At 43.5% G+C, this 24,148-nt stretch overlaps 1 protein-coding gene across 6 annotated transcripts; it reads right to left on the bottom strand.

Moving 5' to 3' along the window:
- Positions 1-332: 332 nt before the first annotated feature.
- Positions 333-24,148, bottom strand: LOC129855299 (protein ECT2-like). Of its 6 annotated transcripts, none has more exons than XM_055922810.1 (26): positions 23,934-24,148; positions 19,322-19,484; positions 19,096-19,175; positions 18,389-18,484; positions 17,549-17,731; positions 16,788-16,877; positions 16,542-16,649; positions 15,499-15,572; positions 15,232-15,362; positions 14,965-15,080; positions 14,522-14,584; positions 13,552-13,777; positions 12,459-12,583; positions 11,350-11,469; positions 11,170-11,238; positions 10,979-11,089; positions 10,628-10,724; positions 10,260-10,341; positions 10,044-10,122; positions 7,774-7,893; positions 6,829-6,967; positions 5,690-5,844; positions 4,816-4,923; positions 3,773-3,913; positions 2,775-3,125; positions 1,248-1,334 (listed from the first exon to the last, which is right to left on the bottom strand). In XM_055922810.1, the coding sequence occupies exons 2-25, from the start codon at positions 19,449-19,451 to the stop codon at positions 2,814-2,816; spliced, it is 2,955 nt and encodes a 984-aa protein (XP_055778785.1). In that variant the 5' UTR covers positions 19,452-19,484; positions 23,934-24,148; the 3' UTR covers positions 1,248-1,334; positions 2,775-2,813. The 6 variants fall into 6 exon arrangements, with proteins under 6 accessions (XP_055778789.1, XP_055778790.1, XP_055778785.1 ...); XM_055922811.1 differs by having other exon boundaries at positions 19,322-19,480; XM_055922812.1 differs by lacking the exon at positions 23,934-24,148 and adding an exon at positions 21,139-21,966.

Raw genomic sequence — 24,148 nt, 5'->3', positions numbered from 1 at the left:
CAGGACAACAGTTCAACAGAGGGGTCAAAGGATGCTTAGGGCAAGCAAATGGCATCCAGTTAACATTTTCCAAATTCATTTCAGGCAGCAATTTATTGCTTCATGGTAATTTGCAAAGTGAATTCCATGCATTTCTCTGCAGATGCCTACATGGTTCAGATTCACTTTTTCCCCCTTAAGTAAGGAGGATAATACACCAAGGACATAATACATTAGAAGTAACTGACTGAATAAGTAAATGGATGAAGTTTCTCTTGCATTGTTTATAGAGCAGGACTTTGCTCTGGACGTGAGATACATGTTAGTTTTTCTATTCCTAAAAACACACAACATTCAATATTGGGCATTTTTATTAAAATTGAGTAAAACAATTCAATTACAAACCATAAAGTGACTTTGCATAATAATAGTCACTATTCAATCAAGATGAATGGGAGTTAATTATTCATTTTTTCCATTCATCATGTAAGAGAAGTCGTGAACAACATCCTATAACTGAATAACCCACCAAAAATAAGCTTAACGTTGGATCATGTGTAAGTGTATGGAATACACATAGTGGAAGACAATTATGACAAGAGGTAAATCAGAACAATTATAGATGACAGACAAAAGGGAGGCAAATGTACACATAAATAGCAAGAGAAAGAGGATTTGTATATAGACTATTTATAAAATGATTCTGGAAAATAAATGTAGTGTAATGCAACATCATCCCCTTAGTCCCTCCTGAAAAACATATCCACTTGACAACATAAAACAATCACTTACAAAATAGCAAACAGTAGCTTTTGTTCCCCTAATCCTGATCATTTATATCATCAAAAAGTAAAAACATTTCAAGAGCTTTATAAAAGCTGGAAACTATAGTAAGTGAAGCCAACAGGCTTGTTCCCAAAATACAAAGTAACACATTTATTGGCTAATCATTCAGTGAATTATATCCCTCCACGACAAAAATACAGAAAATATGTCAGTAAATATCATACCTATACATGTTAATCAAATGTTCCCAAATGTTTAAGACATGAGGTCAACTTTTAACATTGTAAGTAAACACTAAATACAAGAGTATCCATCTTTCATTTTCCAAGCCACACATTATCTGTATGAACTTGCGTTCATTAAACAATTACAGGATGTGCCAATCCGCAGTAACATTGCCGAGAGGTGAGCTAATTGAATTACAGTGAGTGGTGCACAGTGCAGAACAGCTTGCTGGGTTTCTCTCCTCTAAGAGTCAATCAGAACAGGTGGGATGTGGAGCGACTGAACGTGTGGTACTTCCTCTCAAACATGGACGGCAGGTTGACCATGGAGGGAGAGTGCATCGCCTGGAGGGAACAGAACAGGGACATTAATTAAATTAGGAAATTGATTGGGTTCCAAAACAGAAACGACCCCTTGAGTGTTAGTTTAAGGACAATGAGTTACACTGAAGGGTTAGAGATGAGCAAATGCTCAAGTGAGCACTTAAGTCATTCAACATGAGGGCTTTCTGATCACATGTACACGCTGGGACTCCTGGTGGACCTTTAAAAGCCACGGCACGAAGATGGATTGTCATGTGGTCCGCAAAAGCAATATCGTGGGAAGTGCTTTGTGAAGGATACAAGGTCGTTTTATATGGAAGTCTCATTTAATTACTTTTACATTCAGCTTTCCCCAGTGCCAGTCTGCCTTCCTAGCCAAATGTTGGCATTGAACTAATCGAGCGAGTGATGCCAATACAATATTACTATACTTCCCCCAACTTCCAAAACCATTCAACATTTTGCCATGTTGTAAAGACGTGGTTTCCTCTCTCTGTCCCTGTGCTGCTCATTACTGTGGATTAATCGGATCATTAATCGGATCTATTGAAAATGAACCTTTATATGTTACCGGGGCAACTTGGGGAGGCCAACATGAAAGGTGCTGCTGCATAAAAGCAGGGTGATTTCCGGGGAACCACAAGGTCTGGCTGGTTAAAATGCATACATATTTCACCCTCATCAAGAGTCTACCCTAAGGAAACCGGAGTGTTAACGAACGTAGGAGCGTAAACAGGTGTGCGTCATGTATAATATATCCTCCTTCAGTAAAGCTGTGGCCGGCTAAAGCCAGAGTGAGAGTAAAGGCCAGCCTGAATAGCAACCCAATTTATGCACCAGCACCTTCTCACCATTTGCTTGTTGCTATAACCACCATAACACATTCTCACTTCGACAGGGCCCAGTCAGGTTAATGAGATTTGAGGTGACATTACGGTTTAAATTTGAGGGCGCAGGATCAATAGCAGTGGCACAGCGAGGACATACAGAACAGGAGAGTCAGGACACGCATGAAGCCACTGTTTCACAAATGCCCAGTGACAGATTGTCAAAAGGCCTGGAGTGTCCATCCAAACACTAAAGCATAATGCTGCACACAACTTTGGATTTATTTAATTAGTGGAAGAAAAATGTAAATCACTGTCACCACAACACATTTTGTTTTAGAAGCCATAGATCATAACCAAATAATCTGTTGTTGTAAGACACTCCTCCATTTTCCAAAATGGATCGAGAGGGATTATGTAAAAGCTAAAAGTGAGCATCTGCCCGGCGCTGCAAGCTGATGTTAGTGGAGCTGAGTGAGTGAGGTGTGCAGCAGATAAGAGACAAGAGGAGGGAGCCCACAGAGAGCCAGAGAGAGAGAGCCACCACAGCCCAGGAATGAGGAGTTAGTGAAAGAGCCACCACCTATCCCAGTGAGTTAAAAAGGGGTATTAAACCAAGCATGGTGATGCTCACGTCAGTCAGCCGCCTATAGGAGGGTCTCTTTGCAGGGCCTCAAGCAGCCTGCCTTGTGGGGTCAGAGGGGACCAGCAGGTCCCTGCAGGCACCAGGGGGAAGCCTCTCTTTGGACGGGACCCTCCAGGAAGGGGGGCCAGCAGAGTAAGGGGGCCTGGTGGGGGTGGGTTGGGGCTTACGTGGGGACTCCTCAGGGCAGGTTGGACTAGGGGTTGGGTCTGGGGTATGAATACAGACGGGAACACGGAGGCGGGGACAGGGTGGGTGGTCCAGGGAGTTAGAGCGCTGCACCGCAGCAGCAGAGTTCTTGGTAGAACCACTGAGATTGAATGTTGAGGTGGAGCGGGCCATCTACAGTCACAGAGCAAAGCATGGGGGGGGGGGTCACAGACCATGGGAGAGACCCTGTCAACTCATAGGTCAGACACTGCATATCACACTACTGCATCAAGTTGCACTTAAAATCCCTTTTTAATAGCAAAGTTTGAGTGCAGTAGCTTTTTTCAAATAATTAGTATTGTATGACTCATCTTTTCCATTCTAATAAAAGTATAGAAAAGGTCCGAAAAAGACTGAGATAAAATAAAGCCTGACTTGATGTAGTTAGAACAGGAAATAAAGCTAAACTGAATAAAAAAGGAGAAAAGTTCAAAACAGTCATGTGTCATCATTAATTGAAAAACTGAAGCCGTTCCTTCAAAAGGAAAATGGCTTGCACTGGCAGAACAACAATTTCACCATTAGACGTCAACAATCACCTAATTACGCAACCCTTTCAGGACTATGCTTTGGAGAGCGCTGCAAATTGATTTTCAGAGAAAAACAAGGTACAATTAGAGTAACCATCTGAAAATCCTAAAATGACTCAAGATTCTTCTGCCATTGCTCTTTTATCTTGCACTATGCCCCTTTAGCCTCGACTTGATGAGACAAACCTTGTTCAAGGCCTGGACCTTTGAAGTAGACGGGTGGGTGGGTGGGTGGATGGATGGACTTACTGACAGGGTGGCACTGCTTCCAACGTGGATCATGTTCTCTGAGCTGGGGCCAGGGCTCTTGTCGTCGGAGGTGCTGTTGGCCATGAATGCTCTCTGGATTACCCGTTTGGGTGTTTTGGTGAAGGAAAACGCTCTCGTTACCTGGGGGTTAAACAATCAAACACTCAAAACCACCCTGAGACTCAAAATTATGTCAAGATGACAACAGTGGTAGGCCTGATTACCGACAACAACGAGACAGCCTATAGGGAGGTCAGAGACCTGGCCGTGTGGTGCCAGGACAACAAACTCTCCCTCAACGTGATCAAGACAAAGGAGATGATTGTGGACTACAGGAAAAAGAGGACAGAGCACACCCCCATTCTCATCGACGGAGCTGCAGTGGAGCAGGTTGAGAGCTTCAAGTTCCTTGGTGTCCACATCACCACCTGCCATCCAGGACCTCTGTACCAGGCAGTGTCAGAGGAAGGCCCTAAAAATTGTCAAAGACTCCAGCCACCCTAGTCCATAGACTGTTCTCTCTGCTACCACACGGCAAGCGGTACCAGAGCGCCAAGTCTAGGTCCAAGAGGCTTCTAAACAGCTTCTACCCCCAAGCCATAATACTCCTGAACATCTAGTCAAATGTCTACCCAGACTATTCACATTGCCCCCCCTCCCCACCACTGCCACTCTCTGTTGTAATCTATGCATAGTCCCTTTAACTCTACCTACATGTACATACTACCTCAACTAACCGGTGCCCCTGCACATTGACTCTGTACCGGCAGCCCCCTGTATATATTGTTATTTTTTTACTGCTTTAATTACTTGTTACTTTATCTCTTATTCTTATCTGTATTTTTTGAAACTGCACTGTCGGTTAGGGACTCGTAAGTAAGCATTTCACTGTAAGGTCTACACCCGGTTGTATTCAGCGCATGTGACTAATAAAATTTGATTTGATTTTGAAAATAGCTCTGTTTAACAGTCAGCTTGTCCAATATCCAACATGTGCTTGTGTGGAATACAGGAGAGATGGACTAATTCAGAGCCCATTTTACCTTCTTTGAAGTTTTCTTGATGACTCTAGAGGCTTTACTCAGCGTGCTGTCCATATCCTTTGTGCTCACTTGGACAGAGTCAGGCTCAGTGCACTGAATTAGATCTTCCTGTTTAAAATAGAAACAAGTATAAATACATTTCCAGCCCATTCTGCTTCGCTGTCAAACTGCATAGTGAGAAACTGTTGTCTGTTTTTACATGCAGCTGGAGCTCACTGGTTGGTATTCAGGGTGCGGAGAGAGCCAGTGAATCAATTAAGATAGCAAGGCCAGCCTGTAGTAGAGGTTTAAGTCGCCACCTAGTGGACAGCTCACCCCTGACAGCTGGGACTGGCTGGGCTCACCTCCGAAGCTTATTACGCCTGTTTTTAATTATGATGGGAAATACACGTCTGTCTCCGGGCAGCCAATTACTAGTTAGCTTCCTCATTCAAGCTCTAATACTACATCAGTGAAAAGACCTGTGGAGAGATAAAACAACCCATCTATGTCTTTAGTGTTAGTTCTAGTACAATTCCGCTTCTAATTACATTAATCTGTCTTCCAGTTTAACCACAGAGGACAATCTAATAGGATTGAAATGACCAAAAAGGCCACTCACGCAACATGATATGTAAGTGTACTAAAACTGGCCAAAATAATTGCATTTGTGTCCTCATCAACCTCTAAAGAGTCCATACACCATGCTCTGCACGAGGACATCAGACCGGTGAGGGATGCCTTGGTCGCTTCAGCCTGTCTGGCTGTGTTAATGAGAGGAGCAGACAGACAGGCAACATGTGTTGCAACATGTGTTCTCAGGAGGAGCCCTCCAACCCAACACGATGAGCCTATAGCGGCTCAGTGGATCACTGTCTCACTCTACATCTCTCACCGCGTCAGCCTTACAGATAGTGTTGGCTACGTGTCGACAGAGCATCTTCAGCCAGGTTGACTTCACCGTATCCTCAGTGGTCAGCTGGAAGCTGAAGAGAAGATTCTCCTGTTCCGTGGGCGGGTGCACCACCAGGGCAAAGGCATTATGGCAATCTGAGAGAGAGAAGAGAGAAATGAGCAAGGTTTGGACCACTCAAAAATGTCAGTAGTCTAGCTGGCAAAACTAATTGTTGAAAAACATGCATCCCATTTCTCTTTAAGACGCATTGAGGGCCATCTCTGGTGTATCAACATACACTGCTTGTCATTATAGTACATATTGACGGTGAAATTAAACCTAGCAGCTCCATTACAAGGCCAAACAAGCTGAGTCACTGCTAGTGGGAGAGATGTTTGCTTGATTATGTCTGGGATGCCATTTCAGTCCGTGTTGACTCCAAATATTAGGCTATCCAGTATGCTTATGAATAACATTTCCCGATACAGGGAAAACGGAATGGAGCAATATACCTGCTCAGGGAATGTGTATCGACCCAAAAGAAGCACAAACAAGGAGTGGTCATGTTGCTTAGTAATGGATGTTAAACACTGTGAGGTAGGCAGGTAAGCAGGCCATCAGACTGCTGAACAGCTAACCCTAGCCGTCTCCCTACAGATCTGCACCTTAGACACTATTTCCACCTCATTATCGGCATCTTAGATTATTTGCACTGACTACCCACACATCCAATCCTTACACAAACACAGCCACTCAGAACTCTCACACACACAGACAACGCTGCTGTTCTATTATATACTAGGTATTCCACAGCGTGACCAAGACACTACCTACTTTATATTTCTAAACACAGTGTAATACAGTCCATTTTTACTATGTTCACAACCTCTCATTTTTGACTTGACTTTTATTATTACTGTCTGATGTTCTTGTAAGTCGCTCTGGATAAGAGCGTCTGCTAAATGACTTAAATGTAAAATGTAAATGTAAATGTTCTGCATTGAGGGAGCTAGCACATAGCATTTCTTCGCACCTTTTATCCCTGCTGTAAACTGTGTATGTGACTAACAGCATTTGATAGGTAGGTAGGTAGGTAGGCAGGCAGGTAGAGAACATGCCAGGGGCTGGGGCTCACTCACCCTCTGTATCCTGCAGGTCCAGGACCCTCCTGATCTGGGACAGAGGCATGAGGGTGATGTGTTTGAGTTGGGCTGCAGATCGCGTCTGGCCCAGAGGACTCCTGAATGTGCTGATCACCTTATGTCTCTTCCGGGCAATCTGCAAATATATACACAGTTGAAGTATGGAAGCCTCAAGCCTTCACCCCTACCTAATCGCTCTCTCCAGTGAAGTGAAGTGAAGTATGTATGTATGTATGCATGTATGCATGTATGTCAGGGGAGGTAGTGGGTAAGCTGTGACAAATCGATAGGGCCTTTTATAAAAGGTAAACGGTCCCAGTCATTAGCATGTGTTTAACTGGCCTGTGTGGGGGCTCAGGCAGGGGTTGGGTCTGTCCCATGAAGGTATGGTGATATCTATTGGGGGTAGGGGAGATCTGAATACAGAGGAGCTAATCAATGAATAATTGAAGAGTGCAGCCCCTGCTCTCCCCATGCTCATTACCAGGCTGCTCTGACACTCCTGAATCAGGCCGCGTCGCCCACACCCATTCTGGGTTTGATTGCTAACCCCCATTCTAATGCAACACTTCACTAATTAGGAGCCAGATAAGAAGCTGTGTCAGCAACGATAGATTGCACACCCATAAATAATCAGCCAGTGGGGCTCTTTGCTACTGAATTTGCATTTTTTTAGCATCTCAAGTCCCAAAGATTTCATAATGTGGGGGGGGGGGAATAGAGGACGGGCAAGATTTTCTCAAATGAGCAATGGCATTAACTTGGAGGGCGTTTTGGGTGTATTGTAAAGTTATAACACCTAAAGCCATATCTGGGCCATCACTAGTCAATACGGTGAAATGTTGACCAGGGTTAAAATATTCAGCATATCATTGAGCCTGGCTGGAGTGTCAGATGAGCAGGTTTTCAATGTTGGTATTACTTCATTGATGTGGGCGTTACCTCAAGACAGTCATTGAAGAGAAAGAGTGTGACGTGCTCGCCTCGGTCACAGGGTTTGTCTCCCAGGGCGATGGTCTCCACCCTGTGGACCAGGCTGCGGTGGGACGAGAGCAGGTTGGCCTGAGGAGGAGAGAGAGAGAGAGCGAGCAGACGGGATGAATATCACACAACCAAAAAGACATCCAGCAACCATTCGTGAATAAACAAACAAACACGGTCACCAGAGAGAGCTTCATGATTCAATCACAGGCCTCATTTAAAGCGCCATATTTGGTATTAATGGGTCTAACTCTACAGATTGGTCATTTCACTGCACGGCTGATGGAGAAATTTCCATTTCCAGTCCCATTATTCCTTTAAAACCATATCATCAAACTATGTTTATTCATTTGGATGCTCTGCTTATCCAAATCAAGATAGAGCTATACTCACAGCCCAGAGCCAAAAGTATACTAATTCACTCCCTCTAGTCCCAACTCATCTCCACTATTATCACCTGAAAAGAGGACTTCAGCACACAGAAAAGTAGTTTGGTTCACACATACACACAGCTCTACACAAATTCGCCACACACACATTATCAAGTTAACTCCAACGCAATAATCCATGAATTACAAGCTATAAATGTGCAGTGAACAGTGCAAAAAATGCATCCTGTGGAAATTGGCTGAAATAAATAGGGATATCAGGGTGAACGCATAGGGAAAGGCCTGGCCGTTATGGTGCTGGAGTACAGCCATTAACGCCGTTATGGGAAAGGCCTAGCCGTTATGGTGCTGGAGTACAGCCATAACGCCGTTATGGGAGAGGCCTAGCCGTTATGGTGCTGCAGTACAGCCATTAACGCCGTTATGGGAGAGGCCTAGCCGTTATGGTGCTGGAGTACAGCCATTAACGCCGTTATGGGAGAGGCCTAGACGTTATGGTGCTGGAGTACAGCCATTAACGCCGTTATGGGAAAGGCCTAGCCGTTATGGTGCTGCAGTACAGCCATTAACGCCGTTATGGGAGAGGCCTAGCCGTTATGGTGCTGCAGTACAGCCATAACGCCGTTATGGGAGAGGCCTAGCCGTTATGGTGCTGCAGTACAGCCATTAACGCCGTTATGGGAGAGGCCTAGCCGTTATGGTGCTGCAGTACAGCCATAACGCCGTTATGGGAGAGGCCTAGCCGTTATGGTGCTGCAGTACAGCCATTAACGCCGTTATGGGAGAGGCCTAGCCGTTATGGTGCTGGAGTACAGCCATTAACGCAAAGGGAGAGGCCTAGCCGTTATGGTGCGGCAGTACAGCCATTAACGCCATTATGGGAGAGGCCTAGCCGTTATGGTGCTGCAGTACAGCCATTAACGCCGTTATGGGAGAGGCCTAGCCGTTATGGTGCTGCAGTACAGCCATAACGCCGTTATGGGAGAGGCCTAGCCGTTATGGTGCTGGAGGACAGCCATTAAAGCCGTTATGGGAGAGGCCTAGCCGTTATGGTGCTGGAGGACAGCCATTAACGCCGTTATGGGAGAGGCCTAGCCATTATGGTGCTGGAGTACAGCCATAAACGCCGTTATGGGAGAGGCCTAGCCGTTATGGTGCTGCAGTACAGCCATAACGTCGTTATGGAAGAGGCCTAGCCGTTATGGTGCTGGAGTACACCCATAATGCCTTTATGGGAGAGGCGTAGCCGTTATGGTGCGGCAGTACAGCCATTAACGCCGTTATGGGAGAGGCCTAGCCGTTATGGTGCTGGAGTACAGCCATTAACGCCGTTATGGGAGAGGCCTAGCCGTTATGGTGCTGGAGTACAGCCATTAACGCCGTTATGGGAGAGGCCTAGCCGTTATGGTGCGGCAGTACAGCCATTAACGCCGTTATGGGAGAGGCCTAGCCGTTATGGTGCTGGAGTACAGCCATTAACGCCGTTATGGGAGAGGCCTAGCCGTTATGGTGCTGGAGTATAGCCATTAACGCCGTTATGGGAGAGGCCTAGCCGTTATGGTGCTGGAGTACAGCCATTAACGCAAAGGGAGAGGCCTAGCCGTTATGGTGCGGCAGTACAGCCATTAACGCCGTTATGGGAGAGGCCTAGCCGTTATGGTGCTGCAGTACAGCCATTAACGCCGTTATGGGAGAGGCCTAGCCGTTATGGTGCTGGAGGACAGCCATTAACGCCGTTATGGGAGAGGCCTAGCCGTTATGGTGCTGGAGGACAGCCATTAATGGATTAGAGGCTCAACAAAGCGTGCCACATTCCAGTGAAGAAATGCACAAACAACTTACAGGGCAGCCGTCAACTTCATAGACGACATCAAAGATCTGCTTCTGTCCCTCTATTTTCCTCTTGTCCTCGTTTATGTGACTGGGGGGGGACAAATAAATTCCGTTAGCCAACTGATGCTACAATCACTTTATGTAAATGCATGGCTAATGAATGAGGCTTTAACTTAATTACAGCAAAATGCTTCATGCATGGCCGGTGGTGCACAGTTGACTCACGTCATAACTTCCTTGAGTGATTCGATTGCCTTCTCCAAAGTGATTTTGTCAGGGTTGTTACAGGCAGTGTGTTTCTTAATATCTGCAAAATAGATGGGTCAATGAACATTGACATATATAATTGATAGAACAGTGAAAAAAGCCAAGGGCAAACAACTGATATGACCGACAGATTTATAACAACTGTGGATAAAGGCGAGGAGCATCTATCAGTATTTCCTGTGACATTTTAGTCGGAAATCAAGCGCTCTCTTCATATGCAGGTGAGGAGAATGCATTATAGTTAGTACTTCTATCATGCCACATATGTACCATGTTGCTCAAGATTTGGCTGTCAAGTGTGTTTGTGTGCGCGTGGTGTAGTCTACCGTTGAGGAGAAGGGCGACGCTAGGCAGTCTCTGCACAGGGCGAATCAGCAGCTCCACCAGCGTCTGTCGCCCACATTCGGGCTTCGCCTGATTGATCTGGAGGCAAGAAAAAAGAAAAGAAAAAAACACTGCTGTTGAAGCACGAGGAGACCTGACAGACATGTTGCGGCTTACTTACACACACAGACAATCACTCACATTCACAACACAGACTGAGACATTTTCTTCAAGTTTACTGTACATAAAGAGACAAGCAATGAATGACCTTTAGCATGAGGCATATGGTAACTTCTAAACCTACACTCACGTGGATGTATACACAAATGTACATAGTCTCAGAGGTCACATACCTTGAGGAAAGCATGGAACCTTGGTTTCTGCTTCTCACACCTCACTATGGTCTCCTTGCTCATCTCAAAGAAGTTGACGAATGGTGGGTAAGCCTTCACCAGGTCTTTAGACTGACAGACAGAAAGGAACTGAGTGAGAATGTCCAAAATGGCTCAATACAACATTCAGAACAAAGCCCTGTTATACTCACGTATTTGAGAATGATGTCCCCGACACTCTTGTTCTCAGACCAGTCCATGACCAGCTCCTCCAGATCCGCCTGTCAAATCAACCCAATAAGCAGAGAGACAGAGGGCGTTTAGGTGACTTCACTGCAGATTAAACTCTTGTTCAGGTCATCTTGGGACATTTCAAGGAGAGAAGTGCCCACCTTTATCCTGGTGTGTACATCGAAGATCTCTGGGATGCTGCCAAAGATAGTCTTGATTTCTTCCGGAGCCAAAATGGGTCCACCAACTTGGCCTTCCTTTTCCAGGGGGACTTTGAACAGCTAAAAGGAACAGAAGTTTCAGGTGAGACTCAGACTTAACCCACTATTCCCTTAATCAATACATACACCCCCAATACAGACAGAACTATTCAGTCTGAAATAGTGAGTCCCATGAGAATGTTCATAAAAGTAGAAAGCCAAATCATTTTAGAGTGCAGGTAAGTATTAATTATAAAAGACCACCCTGCCTCCCCATCATCTTATCAAAGACATAGAAAACTCACAAACAGTGAAAGTAGGTCCCCTAATAAACTACAAGAAATGATTCCCATTAAAAAGTCCTCTGATCTAGTAAAGCTCTATTCAGCTTTCCCTGTAAAAAGTATAATCAAAAGGCTCAAAATGGCCTGGAATTACCTTCTAATAAAAATACATTTTAACAAGCGCCCAACATGTGTGAATCATAATGGGATAATTGGTATTCAAGCCCACTTCTTGGCAGGCCAGTTCACGGACTGACTTGAGGGCAGTGGACATGGGGTCAGCAGTCAGTGTTAAAGACCATCCGATGTGAAGCCGGCCATCTGTCTCCTGGGCTGGCATGGTGCAGTGGGCATGGGACAGAGAGGGGAAACTACTGGTGACTGCATACGAGTGAGGGTGAGTGGGCATGGGTCAGGGTGAAAGAGAACAAGGTGATGTACGTGGAAAAGTAGAGTACACTACACCATTTAGGAAATATGGTAATGAGGTTTGCTGAACAACTTCATTCTACTGGTATCATAGTAATGATGTAGCGAGCAGAGGAGGAAGATGTGAGAATAGGAGCGATGAGACAAGGACAGGCCTGAGGTTTGGGTCGATGAGCAGCAGAGAGCTCTGCAGTGTGAGTGGGAGCCTGGCTGGCTGACAGTCCTGATGCACACAATCCTATTCATTTTCTCCCCCACTGGTCACTGGACTCAGGCACCAGTGGGACAGCCTGATTAGGACCCTAGCAGCCTCGGTGATGCTAAGTGAGCCCAACATCCACAGCAGCAGCAACAAACCTGCAAGACTGTGGTGAGAATATCCACATAGTTGCTCTCTGTCTGGTACAACTCCTTGGAGACCTGCCATCTAGCCGACTGCTTCAGGACAGCAGGTGTAGAGCTCTTCAAGGGCCGGGAATGTTCTGGAAGAGAGCCAGGGATCGTCAAGAGGTGAATATTGATTGAGACAGTGGGGAAAAACATGTTTTCTTTTGACTACCCACAACTTTTGTACTTATTTTGACTTCCTGCGTGTCACATAGTTTAGAAAATTGAGATTCTGACATGCAAAGTGAAGGCTACTCTTCAGAAGACTTGGGGCTTTTATCTTAGCTAGTGAGAATAGTTCCAGAATGCAACTAAATGTATTTCATATAATCCCATTCCTTCATATAATTTCATCCTCAACTCTCCAGTCAACTCTCCAAGCTTTAAGGCTCAACCTACTATTCTTGCACCACTTTGATCATCTAGACAGTTCTTATATAATTTCTAATATCATGCCAAATCGGATTTCCCCACAGTGACAGTTCAACTGAGTGACCCTTCATCTCCTGGCATTCGCTGAGACAGACTGACTCCTGTGATGAGTCCCTCCACGAACCCTCCCCAGTCTCTGTGGCCGGGGAATGGCTGAGGACACACTCCCTGTCCTGAGGGCCTATGGGGGCCTCTGGGGTCCCTGCTTCCTGCTGAGAGGTGGCAGTGCTAGTGCAGTGGAAGGGCCTCTCTTTGTCCCCCTACTCATCTCCCTGGCACTCATCCTCCTCTGCCTGTTGGCCTCAGCACATCACCTCCTACGCCTGCTGCTCTCTACACTGTGCTCTGAAAGACAGGGTGTTCAGTCTCTTTGGGGGGAGTTCAAACAGAATATCAGAGTGTGCTGGTTCTTCCTGCCTCCCCCTGCAACAAGCAGTGACCGCCTCCTTAGTCTATGACAGGGCTGACATGAGACACTAATGATGCTATAATCCCTGTCTGTTTTTGCCTGCATTAACTTTTAACGAGGCCAGAGGCGCTTATTAACCACCGTTGACAGGCTAACACCCAGTGTTACCAGCCCTGTGACATGACATGTGTGGCTGATGAGTGACCGTGGCTCCTCTCTCACCTGCCAAGGCCTTGCAGGTCTCAGGGGTGTTGGAGATGTCCAGCAGAGAGCCCATGGACATGGAGTGTTCGGCAGAAGGCCTCTTGCGGGGTGGAGGGAAGGGGGAGATCTCAGTCTCCTTGGTGAGCTGGGCCAGGGTTTCCCGCAGACGCCTCCTCTTCCGGTTACTGTTGGGTGTGTTGAGGGACAGCAGGGACACAGCCTTCTTCAGCACAGGACTGTCCATCTGAGAGTAGGAGAAACATGGGCACATCAGATGAGGGTGTATGGAGAAAAATGTGTGTAAAAAGAAGGATGGCACTGTGGTGGAAAGTCATCTCTGATAAACCAGAACTAAAATCTCACGTATTTTGATCAGATGCTCGATTAAGCTCTGCAGGGTAGAGGTTCAAAATTGTGATGAGATTTGTGAAGCCATAATTTCACCTAGTTTATCATCCGTCTGCACATGCAAAGCAATTACACTTATAAGTGTCAAATCAGTGGCACGGTATCAAATACATGGTTTCCAGGTGTTTGTTGCAAATCCATTTGCTCCGTTCCGGCCATTATTATGTGCCATTCTCCCCTCAGCAGCCTCCACTGGTTTGCAAGCGCACAATACTACAATTATTGTGAATACTCAGATTTATATAAATTTGATTAAAACATTAACATGCTTTCCAAGAACGCTTTCTCTTACAATCCAGACATGGACTTTGAAAAATGCAGAGCATTGCCAATCAAAATAAACATTCTATCACAGGGATCATCCTATTTTTGGGGAGCTTTTTTGATTTGGACAAAGTTTGTATGTGAAACATTTTTGTATTTTATTTCCCAAACTCACTTCACTCCCTCCAAAGAGGGATACTCATGAGGATGTGCGCAACACAGTTTATAGAATCTTAGCAGTGTCCATTCCACTGTATAGAGGTTCGTGTAGGGGCATTAGGAGGATGAATCAGATTGACTGACAGACAGAACTTACCTTCTGATAGAAGTACATGGACTCTCCTGCTCGGGCATCCATCTGTATCGTTCCCCAGAACCACTTGAAAAAGCAAAGAAAAATTGTATTGATACAAGGTGGGGAACGCCAGTGCTCACCATCTCTGCTCAAATGACTTGTCTAGTCGAAAGGAAAATTAAATATTGATCATCCAAGTGAGGCAAGAGTTTATCAATCAATACAACCAAATACATTAAATAGAAATGCGTATTTGACATACTCCTTAGAAGAAAACAACCAGGCTCATTTTCCCAGACTTGACAATGCCAATGTTTTAGAAAATTCATGAATTTGAGGCACATGAATTTGAGGTATTATGCTTCAGTCAGACATACGGCTGATCTGGGAAATGTTTTATGTTTATGTCTGCCTACCGCCAGTACGGTGATGTAAGCTGACACCTACTACATTGAAGTGCTCACCTCCTGCTTGACAACATACAGTCTCTTTGATGGTACGAATGGCAGCTCCTTGACAGAGTTTTCCTCCACCACCATGTGAGTGCACTTCTGATCACCAACCTCCAGGTGGCTGCCACCTTGGAGAAACACAAAGTTTTAGAAACTCAAAAAGTACTCCATAATAGAAGGGAGGATAATGTGCTTGCAGAGTAGCTTTTGTAAAGCCTAGATATAACATATGAAGGAATAAAAAATAAATACTGAAAATTTAAGACCTCAGGCTAATACCATGTTTGATTGTCCTTTCCTCCATGTTGGTCTTGTCTTCGTTTGAGAAGCCCAGGAAGCTCAGCACACAGTCTTGAAAGGGGGGAACTTTGAATTCAGTGCGGAACTCTTCATCACCAGCATGGAAACTACTGTAAGAACAGGTGGTTGTCAGCCCTCATACATGTACATTATACATTGACGTACAGACATGAACGTGAAGACCACAATGAGGACTGGGAATGCAGTTGGCTTTGGCCATTGTCTGTAGCGTGAGGAGATACTTACACATCATCTCTATGCTCCCAGGCCTTATGGATCCATGTTGGGGTGAGGATGGGTGTCCCCATACACACAGCAAGCTAGAAGAGACACAGAGAGATGTCATATTAGGAGGTATATGCCACATACTGGGGTATTATGAAATACAGACTGTACGATTTTCAATTCAGTACCTTTTTGTGGGGGCTCCCTAAAGCTCGGTGGGTGGGTGCTACTGTTTATAACTAGAAGTTCATTTATTTGGCACATCTTAGAAAGTTATCTTCAGATCAGGGCTCCAACTATGCATTTGGTTTGCGAACTAAGTGGCTAACTTGCAAGATCCAGCTTCTTGGTTAAAGCAGAGACAATCCCCTCCTGGATCAAGATCCATGCTGCCTACATTTGTTTTGTGCATTATTTTGTTTTTTTACGTCAGGAAAGAAAGAGGCCCTTGTGTGCACTACCGGCAATACGATATACCCCGGTATCACAGGATAATTGGGGGGCTTGTGGTAACAGCTGGAGAGGAATGAGTTGAATGGTATCAAATATATCGAACACATGGTTTTTGATGCCATTCCATTTGCTCTGTTCCAGCCCCTCAGCAGCCTCTTATGCCCAGTATGGTACAGAAACTACTCTTTAAAAAAGAGGATTGAGGTGTTTGGCCCTCTTTTACAACAGCTGTAGGCTGTGTGCCAGGTACTGCAAGAGGTAAAAAGCTCCTTCAAAAGCCAAGGATGAAAACAGGCATGTGTATTGAAACAGATCTCATTCTTGTACTCTGTTAAGTACTCACTTTCCAATGTAAAATGTCTCAATATGTCTGTTAAGAGAGCTGGGCTACTTTCCTGTTTAAAGTGCTGGAGCAAAACATCTAAACAAGTTGAGCTTTCAACTCAGAAAACGAAGGGGGTGGAGAAAAGCGAGCAGAACCACTGAATCAATAAAACAAAAACTTCAGTCAGCAAATGAAATGTCATGTGGGGAAGAAAATAAATCACATGGATTAGGTCTATACATGAGCTCTTCCAGATGGAAGGAATGGTTAGGGGTGTTTTACAAACCTTGTATTTCTCGCCATGAGTGGAGTACGCAATGAGATGGGTGACTTTAGTGCTGAAGTCCTTCCGAATGGTGCCTCCCATGTGATGCACCAGATTCACCAGGTTTTTCTGCAGGGGTTGTAGGCAATGAGTGACATTTGGAACCAACACATATCTCTTAGCATTAAAAAGCAAACAAAACCAACATGTTTTGGTACTTGGTAGTGCTACAAATAATGACAATCAGCTTGAACGCATTCCACTTACAACTTCCTCTTTGTTGCGGAAACCGGTGAAACACAGCGACAAGTTAAGCATGGTGGTAGAGTATAGAGGACGAGAGGAAAATGGCAGGGGCTGTGTGAAACAACAAACAATATAGTTCTTATAAATCTCAGATATTGGAAACATTCCTCATGCATCCTTTCCTCCACTGCTTTTATCAAGTACATTTTTTTTTGGGGGGGGGGGGGGGGTTCTTTACTGGTCAGTAGCAAAGCTGTATGAAAGGCCTATGCATTTGTAAGTATGTGTGTGTTATGTTGATCTCCAAGTTACCAGGCTCTGTAGATAAGGGGATGGATGCAGAGGTCATTTCTCATTCTGAATACAGCCATATTTTAAGTCTTTTCAGTTTTTAGAGCTGTGATGCATTCCTTCATAGATCTACATTCATCTTGGAGAGGTGACTGGTGAGGTTTGCAGTGATCTGTGGCCAAGGGTGTGTTCATCTTCCCCAGTAATCTGACTGAGTTGAGCAGGTGCTCTGCTTAGACCCAGACAACAGTGATGCATTTCTCAGGGTTCACGGGAACAATCAAAACCCATCATATAAATCTACTTAAACTTGAAAGCACAACTTTTCCGCCATGTTTTACTTCACCTCCCGTTGCAGGCCGATGCTAAATTGCACCATAACAGTCAAAACCTCATAGCTTGAACCGGCGAGGAGTGATCCACAGCCGAGCACTGCGAGTGCCATCCCAGAGTGAGAGTATATTTCAGGAGTGATTTGCTCCTGTCCTTACCTCCTCTCGTCCCGCACAGTGCAGAACAACCGGGGGGCCCACGATCCGGTTGTCATGTTTGTAAAGATAGATGTAGTCAGGAGAGGCAAAGTCTTTGAGCACGAACACCGTCTCAAACTCTGTGTTTTCTCCATCTCCAAACTCTTTGACATCGTCGGTCTTTATGCAAGGCACGTTGATATCCTGTGGTTTAAAAAAGGTTGCTGTTAATGTGAGTAGGGACACACAAGCAGCCCTTTCATATCAATAGAGTAATTTGATAATCATGATATTATATTGCAATATGAGTGATACATTTAAAGTAGGTGAGTTTAGAGCAAACGGTAAACATTAAAGTTCAGGTACTTGAAAGCAGTTCATTAATTTGCAGAGAGACAGACCGACACTCACCATGACATTGCTCAATGCCGCATGAAACAATTTCCAGTGCTCACTCTGGTGTTATTTTGATTCGATTTAACTCAGTAAATTCAGTCGAGCAGAAATTGAATCAAGAACACAGCCTATATAAATCAGAGATCATTGAGCTGAAGAGAGAAATTATGTATGATACCTGTAAACCATATTCATAAAATACATAATCCCCCACAGAATTATTGGCACCATACATCAGAAGACAAAGCATTAGAGGAATAAACAGTGTGAACGTGTTAGATCATTTTGTTAGAGACATCTAAGCTTGGACACCAGGTGTTAACAGTATAAATCTGTGACATTTACCGGTAATTGTGAGGATACTGCTGCAGCTACACACCAATCACCTTGAGATTGCCCATGCAAAGAGACCCCCCTTGATGGATTAAAGCATGCAACACAATCCAAGCCCGAAAAAAGACCTACCATATTGACTATAGATTTTATCAATTTCTCTCCGGTCTCAGCACCCGGTTCGCCTCCTCTAATCTTAACCACTGGGACTTCCATTATTCTGACGGCCTGTAAAATGAAGCATTGACCTCAAGCTGGCGACACCAAACTGACAAATTCTCTGAACGGGCCTGTGTCATTACAACCCAGAAGGCAAGGACTTCAAACAAATGTCAAACGCTATCCGGGGGGGAAAGTTCTGCTAAATTAATAAAGTTGAAAGCAGCAGGTCGACTTTTTTGTCGAATCACTCAGCAGACTGCCCCCTCTGATTAAGCTGTCAACGAATGTGCCACTACTACAGATTGGCACACAAAATAGATCATTTAAAGAAGCCTTCAGATCGAAAAGCTTCTCGGTCGCTCAAGAGTGAACCTGTTTTATTCCTACAGTTGAGCCCTGTGCCGTAGCCTCACGTTCACAGACAAAGTTAACCTGTCTCCTCCCCTTCATCTACACTGATTTAATAGGTGGCATCAATAAGGAATCATAGCTTTCAACTGGATTCACCTGGTCAGTGTGTGTCAAGGAAAGAGCAGGTGTTCCTAATGTTTTGTATACTCACTGTACTCATTATTCAAAAACAAAATGAAAACAATCACACGCAACAAACCATAATGCAATGATGTTTCCACAATGACAACCCATACAACTGGGCTCAAACCATTAGGGCACGGTACCTGCAGTGCTTTGACAAGTGCTCCATTTTTGCCAGCTTCTCCTACAAGAACAACTCTGGTTTCGACCCGAGGTAGCATCTCTACAAGGGAATAGAGGACCAAGGGCACAGTAAATCTCAAAGGTAATGTGAAAGCAATCATAAAACGAAGTTCTTCCTGTTTTGAGTGACAGCCTCAGGTAAAAAGCAGTTAATATCACACTGATTGAGAGAAGGGTGAAACTTGCCTTCCATGTCTTCAGAGTCCAAACCCAGCAATACATCCTTAGTAGTCTCAGCCATCCTGGAGTCATACACAGAGGAGTCCACCAGCAGGCTCCGAGCCATCCCCAAAGTAACTATGCTGCTGTCAGCCATGGAAGTGTGACACGGGTGTTGGCACAATCCTGTCTAAACAATCAAAAGTTAGTAAAGTCAGAGCTTGAGGAGAGAGTGAGGTGTCAAATGCCAAACCACTTGGAATAGAAATGATGAAAATAAAATGTGTGTAGTCCATTTTATACCCAAGTGGAATTCGGGTCTTATAACATATAGGCTACCCACCTTGGGAGTTATTTGACAACATGTGCCTCTGCCTGGTGATACTTAAACCACGATTGAATGCATATCCGTAATTGGTAGACGGTTGTAATTAGTAGGCTGTGGTAAATGTCGCTTAGATGCAACCACCTTCCTTCTAAATAAATTCCAAACATGAATTCCATGTGGTATGTTCGCTTTGAGCATACACCTGTCTGTTTTAGCTAATCAGCCTTGCAATATGGGCACCATGCTATCGCAGACGAGAAGTAGAATGAAGCATGTGCGACCAAACATTGACATTCATGTTTAGCATTTCCCCTATGATTTTTTTCTTTAATTCAGTGGTGACAAAGTTAGCATGGGGGGGGGCATGGCCAATGCCGCAGTCAGCGACCAAAATTTGAGTCTGTCCTCTTGGCCGCAGAAACATTTTGCTGTTTTAAAGCTAATATCCTGCAATTCTACACATTTTGCCATGGCTTATGCAGTGTTCTTTTGCTATCTGAGTGACCCAGACATACAGTCAAATGGGGGAGATTTGCCTCGACTGTCAAGTTTTATTTTAGTGATTGCTAGACCTCAAATATTATCTTATTAAAACAAAACTCCATTATCTTTCCTACAATTTATATCTGGTTTTAGTTGTTTAAGTAGTAGATTTTTATAATTATATATTTTGGAGTGGCGGCAACGAATATAGGGGAAACACTGGGAGTGGTAGTGTCTAACAATTGGATTCTATTATTTATTGGGCAAAGCTCAGTGATGCATTCAAGGACCTCCTAATTAGAACTTTCTACTGATTATGGGCATACCGTCCAACGTTGGACACGCCCTGCTAAAAAGGTACAGTCATTTTCCGCGTCCTTAAAAAGGTCAATTCTAAAAATGCTCAACTTTATATCCATCATTTCCAGCACCACCCCAACATTAACATGTGAAAATGGCACATTTCTAGGATTTGTAGTAAAAAAAGTGTGCATTGTGATTTTAACCAATTATGAGTAGGCATTGCCTACTAATTGGTTACTGATGTCATTGGAAACACATTTTTTACTACAAAACAGAAACACCCCATTTTCACATACAGTTGAAGTCGGAGGTTTACATAAACTTAGGTTTGAGTCATTAAAACTAGTTTTTCAACCACTCCACAAATTTCTTGTTAACAAACTATAGTTTTGGCAAGTCGTTTAGGACATCTACTTTGTGCATGACAAGTCATTTTTCCAACAATTGTTTACAGACAGATTATTTCACTTATAATTCACTGTATCAAAATTCCAGTGGGGAAGAAGTTTACATGCACTAAGTTGACTGTGCCTTAATACAGCTTGGAAAATTCCAGAAAATTATGTCATGCTTTAGAAGCTTCTGATATGCTAATTGACATCATTTGAGTCAATTGGAGGTGTACCTCTGGATGTATTTCAAGGCCTACCTTCAAACTTAGTGCCTATTTGCTTGACATCATGGGAAAATAAAAAGAAATCAGCCAAGACCTCAGAAAAAAATGGTATACCTCCACAAGTCTTGTTCATCCTTGGGAGCAATTTCCAAATGCCTGAAGGTAACACGTTCATCTGTACAAACAATAGTACACAAGTATAAACACCATGGGACCACGCAGCCGTCATACCGCTCAGGAAGGAGACGCGTTCTGTCTCCTAGAGATGAATGTACAGTTACAAAAGTATCTATATCCACAGTAAAACGAGTCCAATATCGACATAACCTGAAAGGCCGCTCAGCAAAGAAGAAGCCACTGCTCCAAAACTGCCATAAAAAAAGCCATACTACTGTTTTCAATTGCACATGGGGATAAAGATGGTACTTTTTAGAGAAATGTCCTCTGGTCTGATGAAACAAAAATAGAACTGTTTGGCCATAATGACCATCGTTATGTTTGGAGGAAAAAGGAAGGCTTTGCAAGCCGAAGAACACCATCCCAAACATGAAGCACGGGGGTGGCAGCATCATGTTGTGGGGGTGCTTTGTTGCAGGAGGGACTAGTGCATTTCATAAATTAGATGGCATCATGATGTAGGAAAATTTGGTGGATATATTGAAGCAACATCAAGACATCAGTCAGGAAGTAAAAGCTTGGTCGCAAATGGACAATGACCCCAAGCATACTTCCAAAGTTGTGGCAAAATGACTTAAGGAGTCAAGGTATTGGAGTGGCCATCACAAAGCCCTGACATCAATCCTATAGAAAATTTGTGGGCAGAATTGAAAAAGCGTGTGCGAGCAAGGAGGCCTGCAAACCTGACTCAGTTACACCAGCTCTGTCAAAAGGAATTCACCCAACTTATTGTTTTAAGGTTGTGGAAGGCTACCCGAAACATTTGACCCAGGTTAAACAATTTAAAGACAATGCTACCAAATACAAATTGAGTGTATGTAAACTTCTGACCCACTGGGAATGTGATGAAAGAAATAAAAGCTGAAATAAATCATTCTCTCTACTATTATTCTGACATTTAAAATTCTTAAAAAAGTGGTGATCCTAGCTGACCTAAGACAGGTCATTTTTACTAGGATTAAATGTCAGGAATTGTAAAAAAAATGAGTTTAAATGTATTTGGCTAAGGTGTATGTAAACTTCCGACTTCAACTGTATGTTGAGGTGGTGCTCGAGATGAATATGAAGTCAAAACATTTAGACATTCCCCTTTAACCCTGTGAGACCCGCGGTTGCACAAATACAAGGTCTCTTAAATTGCATCCTTTACTATAAAATTAAAAATGTTACATTTTAGTAATTTACCAGACTCTCTTATTCAGAGCGACTTACAGGCGCAACTAGGGTTAAGTGCCTTGCTCACGTGCACAGACAGATGTTCTTATCTAGTCAGCTCGGGGATTCAAACTAGCAACCTTTTGATTACTGGCCCAACCTCTTAACCGCTAGGCTACATTGTTGTATTAGTAGCCTCTGAAACGTTACAAACTTGTCTGATACCACACTGGTACCCTAGGCAAGGATTTATTCAGTTTTTTTTTCTAGATAAGATGGGCATGGTCGGCAAGGCCCCCCATCTTGGCGCCGAAGAAAAATGTTGCATCTTCAAGCCAACTTCCTGCAATTCAACATTTTCTCAATGGAGTTTAGAGAAATGGTTGCAGTTTAAAGTTAATTTCCTGCAATTCTACACATTTTGCCTTGGAGCTGAAAGAAAATGTTGCGGTTTTAAAGCTAATTTCATGCGATTCTACAGTACATATTCTGCCTTGGAACTGTGAGAATTTTGCTGTTTTAAAGCTAATTTCCTTCAATTCAATGAATTTTGCCATGACCAATTATTATGCTTAAAGTAGCAATTACAAAATCAATACTGCTAAATTCATTGTTTTTGGAATTTTCAATTCTCCCAGACTAACAAACATCATTTTGATGTTTGTTAGTTCTCAAAGACTATAGTATTGAGGTAGTTTTGGAAATTTTGCAAAAAGGAAACATTGGGCTTAAAGGGGTGCCAAACTGAGACATGGTAGACAAGTCAGGGATTTGGGTAACATTCTGCAGATATGGACAACCAAATACTTCAAAGAATAACTTTGATGATGACCCCCCTACACATCAAAAGAAAAAAAAGAAAAGAAAAAAAAATGGCTTATGGTCTCAGAATACTGCCATTAATCTTATGGTAAAGTAAAATAAGAGGTTCTCTCTCCAAGTTCAGCCAGAAAGAAAAAAACACAAATATTACTAAAAAGGAAGTTAGATGTTCTCCATACATAGAAATGTTTTTGATAACCAATCCATATTTTAGTATTTGGCTAAGTTGATAAATATAGCTATTTCTGTCAAAATATTACTTAATTTCAGATGAATATACCATTACACAATATGTTATATCACAAATCTTTATAGAATTTCAGTTCTAACGACAAAATTGTAATTCCATTGAAAACCAATGTTGCATTTAAGAAACATTTCCAGAAAACTATTTTACAAACATGACGTAACAACGTTAACGTGACAGACGTCCCGACCCCAGTTAGCAACATCTGATTAACTATGTAACGTTAACTATCAAAACAACACAAGTTCAAGTGTATTTATGACTGCATTAACGTAGTGAAAACCCTCATCAAAGACTAGCTAACTGGTTGTTTAACAAAAACGAACCAGGCTGGCTAAACGTTAGCTACTGTACATTACCCTACACAACAACGTGTTGTTACTAACGACAACTAGTTAAATGAAACCCTAACTAACGTTAGCTAGCTAAATTCGTTAGTGTGCAAGCTAACTAACTACAGTACTTAATAAACATGGTTGCTGGAAAATAAACAAATGTTAAGACTTACATAAACCGTCGGAATTAACAACAAATAATCGCAGGTGACAGTGGTAAACTGGCTAGTCGACCAGTTCAGCTAGCTAGCTAGCGGCTGGCTAACTGAATTGACACTGTTAGCTATCTGTAGGTTATTGCCGTCTCGAAAAAGTAAATATATATATTTGCGCGTGGATAAATCTGTCAACTCGCTCAATCTGAATTCAAAAAGCAAGGCAAACAAGG

The sequence above is a fragment of the Salvelinus fontinalis genome, chromosome 5 (assembly GCF_029448725.1).
Source record: "Salvelinus fontinalis isolate EN_2023a chromosome 5, ASM2944872v1, whole genome shotgun sequence".
Taxonomy (NCBI): domain Eukaryota; kingdom Metazoa; phylum Chordata; class Actinopteri; order Salmoniformes; family Salmonidae; genus Salvelinus; species Salvelinus fontinalis.
This window is presented reverse-complemented; position numbering and strand designations above follow the sequence as displayed.